The sequence below is a fragment of the Mizuhopecten yessoensis genome, unplaced genomic scaffold (assembly GCF_002113885.1).
Source record: "Mizuhopecten yessoensis strain PY_sf001 unplaced genomic scaffold, ASM211388v2 scaffold8261, whole genome shotgun sequence".
Lineage (NCBI taxonomy): Eukaryota > Metazoa > Mollusca > Bivalvia > Pectinida > Pectinidae > Mizuhopecten > Mizuhopecten yessoensis.
This window is the reverse complement of record NW_018407459.1, coordinates 158,227-172,652: the sequence shown is the minus strand read 5'-3', so window position 1 is coordinate 172,652 and position 14,426 is coordinate 158,227. Positions and strand designations below refer to the sequence as shown.

Sequence of the window (14,426 nt, the reverse complement as noted above, 5' to 3'; positions counted from 1 at the left end):
GGTTTATCAGATTTTTTTTTGTATTTGATGCATGTGACCTTTTAAGTAGGTCAAGGTCATTTATTTTGGGACTGTTTATAGCATTAAATTCCAGATACCTATTGGCCAAGTTTCATCACCTTATGTGTCTTAATTGTTAAGACGAAGTCACTCTAAAGTTTGAACATATTTGACTCGTATGACTTTGAAAGGGTCAAAGTAATTTACAGTGTATTTGAGGAAACGTTATAGCAATCCATCTCAGATACCTACTGGCCCGAGGATCTCAAAGATTCTTAATTTGGGGCCTGAATAGACCTACTAACTTTAAATAACCTGTGTGTTATTGACTTTGTCATTACTGTGTATATATCTATAAAATGAATCATCAACTAATTAACTAAGCCCAGACTACCATTTACATAAACATTTTAATGTTTCTTTCTTCATATTGAGGAACTTTTTTCAAAACATATTTATAAAACACATGATGAAATACATATAAATTCAGTATAAATTTCATAAATCCACCTATCTAACAAATATGACAAGGCATCCTTGATTTAATGTTGATCTAAATAGGTCATACGGCATTGGGTAAGTTAAAATAAATTAAATATACATTGAAAATCAACATTAAAGTATCACAAGTACTTTATACACAACAAAATACCTAGTATGTGTATACAATATTGATCTGTACCAGGGGCGCTTCTAGGATATTTGAAAGAGGGGGCGTAGAATTAAATTTTTCTTTATGTTTTTTTGCAACCTTTTTTTTGCTAAAAAACATAAAATAATTGTGAAATGCGCTAATGTAACGGTTCCTGACTTGGAGCGAGTGCCCCCCTTTTTTTGAAAAAGGTGGGGGGGCGTACGCCCATTACGCCCTCACCTGGACCCGCCCCTGTGTACAGAACAACTTATGTCTGTAGTGAACATATTAAAAAAGTTCAAAATACAATGTTCAATTTTTGTCTGTTTCCAAAAGTTAGAATTCTATCTACAGGGAAAATAAGTCAACACCACTCAAACTGAAAGAAGATCTAGAGGCACCTTCATTTGTTCACCACTGATCATATTCCATGACCTGTGAGTACACTTCACCATTATGCTGGTCTCATACACAGTCATTTCCCTCTGTTTCTGTCAGCACATTCTAACTCCATGCCACTTTGGCCGCGACAGCAGATGTGCATGTCTACCACCATTTAAAGACTATGGCATGTTGGATCAGTTGATCGAAGTTCTGATTTTAATGTCTTGCCATTCTACTATGGAGAGATGCCTCCCTCAGCTGTGGTAGAGCTGTACTATACAGGATGTAAGAGTGTTCATGTATCTGTCCCACACAACCTTGTGTCTTGACAGGTTCCTGGAACATAAATCACATATACTTTCAACCTACATGACTCGAGCAGCAGCATCGTTACAATACAGCTATACACCACATCAGGTATGGATATTACAAAACTTTACCCATGGTTTTGAAATTAGGTCAGGACATTTCTATCTGTCTGGGCTATTTCAGATAAGATCATGGCAGATAAAACACTTAAAACAGATACAATTTGGGTGGTAGGTTAATTTTTAGAATTAGTACGGTCATAGTGAGCCCTAGGGGGAAAATGTGAGTGGTAGGGTTCACAAAAAGGTGCTTTCCAACACCCAACTTCTATATTTATTTCAAAGATATATAAATCATGTAATATCATTGCATATAGTATCAACAGAAAATTACTGGTAATATGTAAATTTACTGATGATTATTTGATTATGTCATGTTTGGTATTAAGGCCACCACCTTGTTGAACAAATTTTAAATAATCATTATAAGAATCCCAATCTTGGATGTCCTTTGATACTGCAAACAGGATCAAATTCAATTTCAAATTCATTTTACCCTCTTTCTGAAATTATCAAAGGCAAATATGGTTCACTCATTATAAATGAAAACAAGAATTGAATTGAAATTTTATAAGAGTTATCTTTCCATTATACAACAATGGTTGAACTTCCTTGACAAGAATTCCAATATCATTGTGTATATTATTACTTGGATAAGGCATTCCAAGACATCTTTTGTAATACTTCACAAAGCAGACAACAACCACAGAAATATGTACCTGTGTCTGAAAGCCTCGAGTTGAGGATAGACATCTCTATAGGCTAATAAAACAGTATTCAGCTCATCCTTCAGCCAACGCCCCTGCATACAAGGCTCAATGATCTGTAAAATTTACATACACATTAAAACAGGTGTATGTAAAAAAAATGAATCTTATAAAAATACAAAACTGCTGATGTAATGCCCATTTTTTTTAAATTCTATAAAAATTCTACATTTGATTTGCAAGTTAAACAAACCCTCTATATTAGTCATTACTTAAAGTGAAAGAACCAGGCTATTCCATGTATTTTTTTAAACTTATTAAATACTATATAATGTTGTTCTTAGACCATATAGCAGTAGACTATTAGAGGAACTTCAAGTGCCCTGAATTAATCAAGGGACATAAACAGTCATACATAATATGTGCTTTATGTTAAACGGTTACTTCTGTATTGAAAAACTTGAACTAATACCTTTATTCTATTTTTCACATTGCTGATTTTTATGCATCATGATTATTATAAAAAGGGATATTTTGATATATGATACAGAATTTATGTTTAATTGAAAGGCCACCACTTTCACTTCAGTGATGATAGTGTTTCCCTTGGCTGTTATAGAAATATGGGTTCTCAATATAAGCTCAAGGAATTAAGAAACCACAATATATATTTTACTACTTTTCATACTTGGAAATCTACTTCATCTGTGGTACAAGTATCTTATCTTTTCTTACCACGGTGCAATTTTCTCCTTTATATGCAGAGTAAAGTTGAATCACCAATGCTGCTTCAAGTTTATCTTACTAAGTATATATGCTATAAATAAAGCACATTGCTATGCTTCTTTTAAAATATTTTACAGATAACTCCCATATTTACATGTACAAATAACATAATTAGCCACTTTACCTTTTCTACTAAGTCTATGAAGATGTCTCTAGCTTCTTTGCTGTGATTTAGTCCATAGGCAATATTCACTATTGCTTTTGACATGTTCTGTAAAGAAATAAAATTCTCATACAGCTGACAGTAAATGACTGTTTGATAAATTGTTTCTGTTTCTTCAAACCAACTGATCAGTGGTAGGATCCTGGCCAAGTATGACTACAGATACATGTATATCCAAAACAAAATTACGGGGAGGTTAGCGTTCGTAGGAAAAACTACAGTGGAGTTCTCCTAATACGAGTGCTTATATTTGTATAGTTGTGTTGTCTTGAAGTGAAAATACCAAAATACTTTCTATGGTTGAAGGCATAACAAACTTTCCTGATAACTGTTTTAGAATGTATCTGCAAAATATAAAACAAATACTGTTACTATTATTCTCACTATGTTTAATATTTCAATAACTATCTTCAATTCAATTCTAAAGGATTGCTCACATGAGAAAGTCTATAGTCTCTCTTGGCATGGTTGCTTGTTTTAAAATAGAATGACATCACTTCTAGGCACAATAAATCAGCTGACCGTACTACTATGCCAAAGGCTGTAAACTCTACTAAAGTCTGTACGAAAATAGCTGAAAAATTAGTATCAATGAAAACATGCAAAGAAAGAATTAAAACTTGTTAAAGCCCGATAATTTTTATCATTAAGCCCTGGATCTACTACAAACAACAGGTAGTAATGGGCTTACCACTTCTATTGCACACAGACTTATTCCCAGGGAATTAAATTCACGAGCGAAACAATATGTCTTGTTTAAATGTGTCACTTGACATTTGAATTTTTAATCAGCTATGTCTCTTATGTAATAAAACAAACTTACCTTAAAATTATCATCTAAATCCTGATGTATTCTCTTAGGAAGTGCTGTTTTTGTTGCATTTAAAACCAAACTGAAAATACAAATCAACAAATGAAATATATTTTAAAACTCTTTTTTTCTCTATGATTAAAAACTGTAGCATGAACTAAATTAAATAACAAGAAACAGAACATAAATATACCATTTATGGGTCTCACCCCTGAAGTAGCTTTCATCTTTGAGATTAGATACTCTTTGATTACTAAACCTCAAAATAAATACTACCTAATTAATACCTTTTTGTACTGTGTTATTGATATACATACAAAATGTATCATTATATGGCAGATTATGTGTAGATCTCTCAGATGTGTCAACACTACAACCTTCCACAAAGACAGCAGGGTTTCAGTCCCCAAAATTATTGAAGCATTGATTTTCAGACAGTTTTTTCTCTCGCCTGCTCACTAAAGTCTAACACCCCAGGACTTACATAAAATTGTCTTAGGTTGGTGCTACAATGTCTGTGTGTTATAATATTCAAATGAGTTGGTACTATGAAAAATGATGCCATTGAAAGCACGGTCCCAGCACAAAACAACCCAAATATGTCTCCAGCACACACATAGGCATGTACAAATGTGGAGGTATTTAGCTAGGTGGCATATGACCAGTAGCTAAAGCCTGACGAGGCAGTTCCTAAATATCCTCTGATCTGTATCAATTGCATTAATTATAGATTTTATGCATCTTGAAGTGGTTAATTTTAGTTAGATACACGCTATACCAAATGTCTACAATAAAAATTATAAACAAAAATATCACCTTTTGTGTTCATCTAAGTTTTCTTTATCCAGTAGAATCTTAAACTCCCGGAGATCCTGTAGGAATCTGCGGTCAAGGTCAACATCCATGTCCTCACGTCCTTTAGAATCTGTACAGGAATATAACAATTGATAAAATTGAATATAAGAAATAACTGAATGAACAGTGTACACTATCTCAACTAAGCTGTGTATAGTCATTAATCTAAACATTCCAGAAGATCACTTTACACATTCACTCGTAAATAAAACCTGTGTAAACCAAAGACCGGTCTATTTCAGAATAGCAACAATAATTCTGTTTTGTCAATTACCTGTAAATACAATCTATATTCTTACATGTATGTTGAAAAGTGATACATGTGTTATGGTTATAGGAATGTGACAAGAATTAAGGTAGAGAGTACCAGAGATCTGTGTTGTACCTCCAATGAAGTAGAGAGTACCAGAGATCTGTGTTGTACCTCCTATGAAGTAGAGAGTACCAGAGATCTGTGTTGTACCTCCAATAAAGTAGAGAGTACCAAAGATCTGTGTTGTACCTCCAATGAAGTAGAGAGTACCAGAGATCTGTGTTGTACCTCAAATGAAGAAGAAAGTACCAGAGATCTGTTCTGTACCTCCAATGAAGTAGAGAGTACCAGAGATCTGTGTTGTAGCTCCAATGAAGTAGAGAGTACCAGAGATCTGTGTTGTACCTCCAATGAAGATAAGATCTGCAGCTTCTTTTGACTTGGATTTGCTTGCAAATATGCTATAGCATAGAGTTTAATATGACTAAATATGTTTTATTATAATTTCCTTTTTCACTAAAACATCTCCTCCACAAGGATTTGATCCCCAGACCTCTTTATCATAAAGCAGAGAGTATATCCACTACACTGCAAATTATAAATCACAAAATGACCAGACTCCCTAAAATTGCCCACAATCTATTTTACATTGTACGACTAGTTGCAATTGCTATTAGCACTGGTCATACTCGCCTCTCTAGTGTTACGGCCAGATGCAACTGGCTGTCAATGCTTCAGAAAAGTCCAAACTCACCTTTAGCAGTGTACGACCAATTAGCTATCAAAGAGGTGGCACAGTGGACAAAGTCATAGAATGTCAGGTGACTGAGCTTCTTCTTTCCTGTCTCAAATCGATTGTTGGCAATGAACACAATGGCAGCATATTCCCTGTAGCATAGTCAATATCAGAAAGTCACTTTTATATCTAAAGTTTACATTCAACACTTTCCCTCATCATCTTCCAATATGTAATTTTAACTACAGTCAGACTATTTAGACCAAAATAGGCAGGATTGTGGAACAAGTTCAATTATCAAGTTACCTCTATAGACAAGTTTTCATTAACGGCATATGACCCTGAGTATATAAATTTCTAGATGATTTATTCTCAGCTCTATCTTTTATGTACACAAGTAGTGATCTTTTGTATAGCATCAAGTATTCTTTATTCCCAGGTATTTTTTCCATTAACAACAACCACTTTAAAAGAAAATATAATAACATGTACTCTGTCCACAAATCCCTCACATGTTCCCCTGTTGGTACATGTATAATCCTTTCTTTGGGTGCATGTGAAATGGTTTTGAATTAGGTCAAGTATAAATTATAAAATAGTCTAATAGTTGATATATTGAAAGCTCCTTCAATTACAACTATACTGTAGGTCTAGCTACCCTTAACGTACTCCTAGCTCCTCCTGTATGTCGTAATGGAGCAGCACTCCATACTTACTTGGCAAGTACCTCGGACACTAGATAGTGTGCCTGTATGTTTTCTACCAATGTTCCTGTCAGGTCCTCTACAGTCTTAAATACTCTCTTCAGGTTGTCAAACTGTAATGTGAAAACATAATTGAGTTAAATAGCTTAATATCACATTAAAATTCTACAGGTTGTCATTTTACAATTGATTTATGACCCGTACACATAAAGTAATTTGTTTGGTGGTGGTGAAAGGAGGGAGGCAAAGAAAACAGATGTAGAAACAATTCAGCAAAATTGTGAAATAAATTGTCATTTTCCAGAACAACTGAATTTATAAGGAATTATGTTTGTGTCCATCTATTTTTAGAAAGTGCATGCATATAACAATATGTATGTGACATCATCATGCATAAAAGTTTATACAGTGAATTCAACCCTGTCATTGGTCATCTTAACACATTCACTTTTAACGACAGTCTAAAAGCTGTTAAGGTAATAGGATTGTGTCACCATTTCTCAGTAGGATTTCTTCTAATTTTGTAGTTATATTGCTTTGAAGTAAATTTTCTGCCACAAAAAAATATAGGTTGTCAGAATTTAAGGATTTTAAATGGAAATTTATGTAAAAGGGAGTGAATTTTGAAAAATAAAATGAAACACAATTTTTTGCAATATAATGTCAATAAAAATGATACTGACATAGATTAGTATTGCATTAATATATATCAATTTCATAAATGCTGAAATTGTGTAAAATGAATTATCTATAAACGATTAAAAATTGACATTTTATAATAAAACCATATACACATAGTAATTGCATGAAAGAGTTATCGTTATTGAAAAACTTCACAGTAGTGAAATAGGTAGCCGGTTTCCTGAAGTACAGAAAAATGGACACATGTGACTCATTGATTAAACAAGAGGCCCAAGGGCCTTAGCGGTCACCTGAGTTATATCATAGGTACTGGTAGCTTTATTTTATTGTTTAGATGTGATGTGGAAATCAGCATGTAAACTAAGTGAAATACAATACTTGTCATGTCATCAAAGGATAAGAATTTGAAAATATTGGTAAATGTTCCCTTTGGGGCCCCGCCCTAGCCCCTGGGGATGGGGCAGGAATCCCAATTTTACAAAGTAATACTCTCATTTACCCAAGATGATTCTGACTAAGTTTGAGCAATTTTCTGCTGAAAATGGATAAAATATATACCGAAAAGTGTTATTTCCCTATATAAACTATATTAAACGTTAACCCCTCCCCAAGGGAGAACGGATAGCTCGGGGTCCTGATATTTTCAATTTAAATAAAGCCCCTGATGATCTTTCTTTCCACGTAAAGAAAATCACTGTAGTACCTCTGAGTCTGGAGAAGAAGATTTTTGAAATATTGATTAATTTTCCCTTTGGGGCCCCGCCCTGGCCCCAGGGGTCGGGGTAGGAATCTCAATTTTACAATTTGAAACCATCTACCTCCAAGGATAATTCTCACCAAGTAAAAATAATTTCCTACAGAAAGTTGTCAAAATATACCCAAAAGTGTTATTTCCCTATATAAACTATAGTAAACTTTACCCCCTCCCCAAGGGAGAACGGATAGCTCGGGGGTCCTGAAATTTACAATTTACAATTTACAACCATAAGGTTATGGTTCCAGGGTTTATTAAACTTATAATTTTATTATCTAACATCAATCACAGACCAAAATTTCAACTAACATGTGAAATTCTGTTTTGTAATTCAAAAACAAGTCCATCATATCAGTTGAATTCATCCTATACAACAGCGATCAGGCTGTTTCTAGAACTGTTTAAATTTGTTCTGTAGTACAACCAGTCATGACCTACCTGACGCCTACATGATCTGAGGGGCACTCTTGTTTTCTCACACACATCATCAAGATCCTTTCTGTTCCTCGATGACAGCTTCTTACCAAGAACTTCCCTTACCACTACAGCATCAAACTGGTAATATCTGAAAAAAATGTTCTTCACATTACTAGGTTTGTTTAAAATAATTAAATCAGCTACATGTATTTCAAGTATTGTTTTACATCACAATAATTTAATCAAACATAATGTATGATTTATGAATTAGAGAACTTCTTAGTAATATTGCAGTTATGTTTTCGAGTGTATCACCAACTCATGATAATCTGAACCAGAATATTGATATTAAAACTATGGATATTTACATGGGAATTTTCAATTCACAAATTCAACTAATTTAGTATCAGAAACACAAAAGTATTGATGAATTATAAAGTGTCAGATCATACCCTATACCTTTTTTAATTTATTAAGACCAAATACTCTTGCCTGAAGTATTCATTAGCGCAAACCTTTCTATGAGAAGTTTCTGTGTCTGTGGATCTAGCTGGTATAGATGCTGCTCCCCTAGTTTTGCTGGGTCCTTTAGCAGTTTTTCTAGGTTGATGAAGAGACGGTAGTTATCCTGTGTATCAGATACCAGATCCTGGAAACCGACTCCCATGTTGTGTAGCACACCTCGCTTCTGCAACACTGCAGATGCATCATGTGCTAGGAAACAAAAAGTTGGGTTCTCTTTATTAGCATAATCCAGAAAATTTGAAAGGGTATAGGCTAGCAGAGAAAGGCATAACATTCAGGTATTGTTTTCTTGTCATATCTGACATTCATAACAACATATTTTCATAAGGAAATAAATTGCTAGTTTTCTAATTAATAAAATCACGGAATTAGATTAATTGCTATCAAAGTCCGTGATAAAATCAAAATTAAATTATTTTACTTTCAAACAGCTTATTTAAACTGCATTAAAATTAAAGCATCTTTCAATTTAAAGCTTCTAATACCAAAAATCTATAAAATTCTGAAGTAACTTTTTTAAAGCATAGAAACGTCTTAAACAAGTAAAGAAACATCACAGTATTGAAATGATCACGCATCAAAACATCTGTATCCAGCTGAAACTACCCAAGGCATGAACTTTTAGAATTTTCAGTTGCTGCAGTTTTATATTTTTGTGACCTACAAACATGAGAAGTTGCTTTAATATAAATATGGACATTTACCTGAATAACCACTCAGCCAAAGCTCATATAAGTCTGTGTCAATCACAGTGAAGTTACCAACGAAAACATCAACCATAGCCATATGTCCTCACTTGGAATACAGTGTTGAAGTTGTACAGAAGTCGGAAATTCTGGTCATGCTTCCATAATTGAATTCAATGCATTTTGATCATGCTTATTCAAAACATTAGTGCATAGAACAAGGAAGATTTATCCTGTCAGTCTGAAATAAAGAGAAACCTGTTAATAATAAAGTTTGAAATTACCAGGTTTGGCACAACAGCGCATAATCCACATATGGGTAATAATCCTGCATTTGGGTAACAATTACCCATTTGCAGTTACAATTTTATTACTCAGATGGGGACTAAAGTGAAATAAAAACACATAAAGTTCTTTTAAACACTTGGAGTAAAAAAGGGCATTATTTTTTCTACTAAATCCAATATATAACACAATGAAGTACAGCTGTTCACAAAAAGTTATCAATTCTAATGTCTAGTTCACAAAAAGTTATCAATTCTAAATGTCTAACATTTTGTTAAAAGGACAAACCATATCACTGACTTTGCTCTCCCTTGACCTCAGTGTGTAGTCAATGGGATCATCCAGTGCAAATGTGACAGGTGAGCATGATTTTTTTCTGTGTGCTATTTATAGCTGCTCTACAGAACACTATAAGCAATGGAGGTGATACAATTTGTCATTTTCACAAACATTAAGACAACTGAATTAACATATCATTGTATTTTTTATTGGATTATGTTGAAAGAATGACGCTCCATGTGTTTAAAAGAACTTTATGTGTTTTTATTTCACTTTAATCCTCATCTGAGTAATACAATTGTTACTGCAAATGAGTAACTGTTACCCAAATGCAGGATTACTACCCATATGCGCCGTTGTGCCCAACCTGAATAATCCTGCATTTAGCACTTACCGGCCGTTTACAGTAACAATTTTCTACTGGCACATTTACTGGAATGACACAAGCGTTCGACACCAAGATTTGACAGGACAAATCAAATCCGTATCGATAATGAACCGGGTAAACGACTGCAGTACAATATTACCTGTATCATGTATATTGTTTGATAAAAATGAGCTAAAAATGCCCATCCCGAACATCTGAGAATCGGGGATGTCAACAGAAGCAACACTTCGCTTGATATCTGTCTTTGTATGGATGGAAACCAATTATTGTTACCTAAAAATCCCTTTTTTTACCTATAAACTTTTATCTTACAGATCCTTACTGAATAAATATATGTCCCGGGGTGATGAAGCCCATCAAAGATCCCAGTAATTTTACCGGAAATGTATCGAATATACATACTACACGAACCAAACAACGGAATATGGAGTAATCCGGAACGTATTCAGTTACGATGGATGTAGAATAATTTGTCGTGTTATCCCTCACCAGGCACCAGCTTTTCCAATTTCGTCTTTTCTGTTCTCAAACTATTAAAAAATATTGCATGCACAATAAAATATTTTTGGGAATGTATTTTTTATATGTAAAATAAAATTGTACATATCTAAAATTGGTTATGCAAAACATGTTTTGGGTATGTAGAAATCGATTTTTTTTGCAAAGTCACTTTAACGAATTGCTAGACGCACGAAAACCCCGCCGGTCACTCGCTGGTCACTCATTCAGCCACTGATACACACAGGCGTAATTAAATCGTTAAAGAATACTATATTCCGCTAGTGCGATCGAAGTGAACTTTTGTACATAGTTAGCCGATGGCATTTACTGTACAAATCATATAAAAAAATATATACAAAAAGTCACTTAACGAATTGCTGGGCGCGCGAAAACCTCACTGGGCACTCAATCCTCCGCCGGGTACTCATTAGAGTGACCGGTTCCCGATCGCGACTACGCGACAGTGTCGACTTAGCACAAACTGGCATCCACAGTACATGTACCATCTTGCTGACCAGTGAACAGTGAAGCTCATTCTTTTGAAATAAAAACAACACAACTCATATCAAATTTTTCTGCTGATTGGTATATATATATGACTTTTGGTTTCTTGAAGTTGACATTCCGCTCAATACTGGATTCAATTTCTTCGAATTTGTTTGATGTTGATGTGTTGAAGACGATGATAGAGCCATCGACAAAGTCCGGATTTGTTTAGTTTGCATCTGAACTTGGATATGAACAGCGTTTTCCTTTGTTCTCATCTATACAAGAATCGATCATGTCGTTTATCAATGGACACAGTTCTGCAGATGGTATATGGTTATGGCTGGGACAAATTTGTTGAATATTTCCCCAGAGCGTTCTTTTATCTGCTCCCCTTTTCCTTTTCCATTGTCAGTAGTATGGCGTCTTTGCCCTTCACAGCGTTCACTGGCTTCCGTCTGTCATGACTTTTGTTACATACACCTGTCTGCATTCTACCAAAATGGCATGCATTCTCATCTAAGTTATCAACTCCTCTGTCCAATTTCTTCTGTCTATCCTCGTGGCAATTTCACTTCTTTATCTTTTCAGAGAAATCAGGTCTAAGTTGGCCTTTATTTTTGTTTTAATTTGTCCAACCATCTAGTCGTGTTTTCAACCATTATGAAATCTATTGTATCTCTTGGCTTCCTTTTTTGTGACTGTTTTCTTAGCAAATTCTGCTGATTTAATTTGATTCGTTCAATTAATTTAGAAGGATTTCGAATCTGGTCTCCGTGATAATGAAAATCCTATGTTCAGGTATCGAATCTTGTTGTGACAAATTTCATTCTCTGTTTCCATATCGTCTCTCAATGTTTCCTCAACTTTTCCCTTACTTCAAATTTTACAAGCTCTCTACAGTATCGTTTGTCCGTTGCTGGAGCAGTATGCGTATTACAAACATGTTTTTACAGCACAGACATTAGTTGTGCCTGTACGATCTCTCCCCATTACATCATCCTAATCTCTGTTGTCGTTTCCAACCATTAAATTCCAACCTCCTGTTACAAAAAGCATGCCAATGTTTTTGAATTGATTCTAGATGTGTCTGCAACTGTTCTACAAAGGCTCTCTCAACGCTGACGCATTGTTTGTTGGTGAATACCTTAGACCTACTGTCAGTTTGATGATCTTGAAGTGGAATCTAGCGTTTCTGACCCTTTTTTTTGTCCTTCACTCAGTCCTAAAATACCGATGCTATGCTTTTCCATTTGCCCTGTTGTTTTCAATGTTTTTCAAATCGTGTAACTCAAAAAATGCCCTAATCACTTGTGTTGTTTATGCGTATTACCGGCTTTCTCCCACAGAACTCTTTGCACGCTTTGGCGTCATTCTTTCCAAAACGATTTCATCATCATTGGGCAGAGACACTTTTATGTCCTCGAAGCATCCATGGTTTCTGAACCTTTCGATTGATTTGATCAGGTTTAACAACCCCTTAACACAAAGAAGGTCATGTTGGGTCTGTCGTATTTACCATTTGATTCTTGCAGTGTTCGGTGATTATCTAAACTCTAACAAACAGATGTTTGTCCAGGGATTTTATATAGGGATGTTCAACAATCTTTTTTTCAGTTATGTAATGTGCTGAAATATGTACGTATCCGTTGTTACTCAGCTATAGAGTATTGACGTAAGGCACTACCAGGTCCACCAACCTGGAGATGTGACTTGTTGGTAGAAGTCATTATGTGCGGAGATTCTGAACTCACCACTGGTTTTAGAGAAATTTTATGAAGTGGCTAAAGTGAGAGGCCAAAAATCTACATTTACAGCGAACGTATCCCAGGTTCTATCTAGGTATAACAAATACTAGCTCTGCCCTTTTTTAACAACTCACTGGCACCGAAAACGATGCTAAACACATTGTACCAACATTTCCGCTTCTGCATTTGATAATCATTGATCTTTGATTACAGTTTGCTCTCATTAATGTTACGTTTTCGCATTGAGACTATACACATTTTAACATATATGTGGGTCATTTGAGCCTCTAAAATTACAGGCCGTTGACATTTTGCTGCGTTTAAATAGCATTGCCCCATCAGCTGTTCTGTATTCCTTTTCCTGTACGTACCTGAACATTTCACTGTCTTATTTTGCATTTACTGTTTGAATGAGTTATTTATACCTAATGTTTTTACAATTTCTTGCAGATTTCTGCCGTCTCAGAGTCTGTATGTGTTGTATATACATCTACTTGATGTTTTTAGTGTGTCATTGATCTCCCAGTATGTACAATGTATGTTATGGCAGTGTTTTGAAAAAAGTAACAGGTCGCTCTGAAAAGTAAATAAGTAATAGTATCTGCAATGTTAAATATCACTGTAATACCATAGTACTCTAGTGCTGCATTTGACAATATTACGGTTCTGACGAAAAAATAATCCATCAGATTTATCTCTGATGGAGAGGTACATGTATATCACGCAGTCATGCAGGTCTACTTTCACATTCCCTTTAGACACATGTTGTTATCCTGTATGACAACGCATCCATACTAGAGACACCAATTACTGCCTATGTAGGCAGAGGGTCGCTGGTGTCTGTGGGTAACGGGAGGATATACAGCTATTAAAACCACGACGCCTGTTCTAGCTGTTATATAATTACCCAATAGCTTGAACATTGCTTGATACACTCCTGAATATAAATGCCCAATTTATAAAAGGTCGTTTATATGCAATCTGTGCCTGATCACGAACGGGCACTTGTATACTTGGTCAAGTGTTAACGTGCAGCTGAACGTTATTGTACATAGAGGTTTCATGTACAAGAACATATACTGTACACTCAATCTAGGTTATAATTACGTGATAGAATGCAGAGGGTTGGCTGAGGCCTGTATATCGATTAGATTTATAGTGTTCTTTCATACATCACTTCATTCCGAAGTCCGAACTATTCAATTCTCGCTGTGTGAAAGTGATTTTCCTTTATACCTCTGTATACAAATATCTCAGATCCAGTAATGTTGTATATTGTGAATTCCTAAGAATTGTGTACCCCCCCCCCCCCCC

General features: G+C 35.0%; 1 protein-coding gene across 3 annotated transcripts; it reads right to left on the bottom strand.

The window, feature by feature from the left end:
* Positions 1 to 430: 430 nt before the first annotated feature.
* Positions 431 to 10,782, bottom strand: LOC110455528 (acidic fibroblast growth factor intracellular-binding protein-like). 3 transcript variants are annotated; one of them, XM_021505708.1, is made up of 11 exons: positions 10,700 to 10,782; positions 9,444 to 9,666; positions 8,730 to 8,928; positions 8,236 to 8,362; positions 6,414 to 6,514; positions 5,716 to 5,849; positions 4,670 to 4,778; positions 3,866 to 3,935; positions 3,004 to 3,090; positions 2,106 to 2,209; positions 431 to 1,354 (listed from the first exon to the last, which is right to left on the bottom strand). In XM_021505708.1, exons 2-11 carry the CDS (start codon positions 9,523 to 9,525, stop codon positions 1,273 to 1,275), a joined length of 1,095 nt encoding a protein of 364 aa, XP_021361383.1. In that variant the 5' UTR covers positions 9,526 to 9,666; positions 10,700 to 10,782; the 3' UTR covers positions 431 to 1,272. The 3 variants fall into 3 exon arrangements, with proteins under 3 accessions (XP_021361383.1, XP_021361384.1, XP_021361385.1); XM_021505709.1 differs by having other exon boundaries at positions 10,671 to 10,756; XM_021505710.1 differs by having other exon boundaries at positions 9,444 to 9,683; positions 10,700 to 10,749.
* Between the last annotated feature and the right edge of the window lie 3,644 nt (positions 10,783 to 14,426).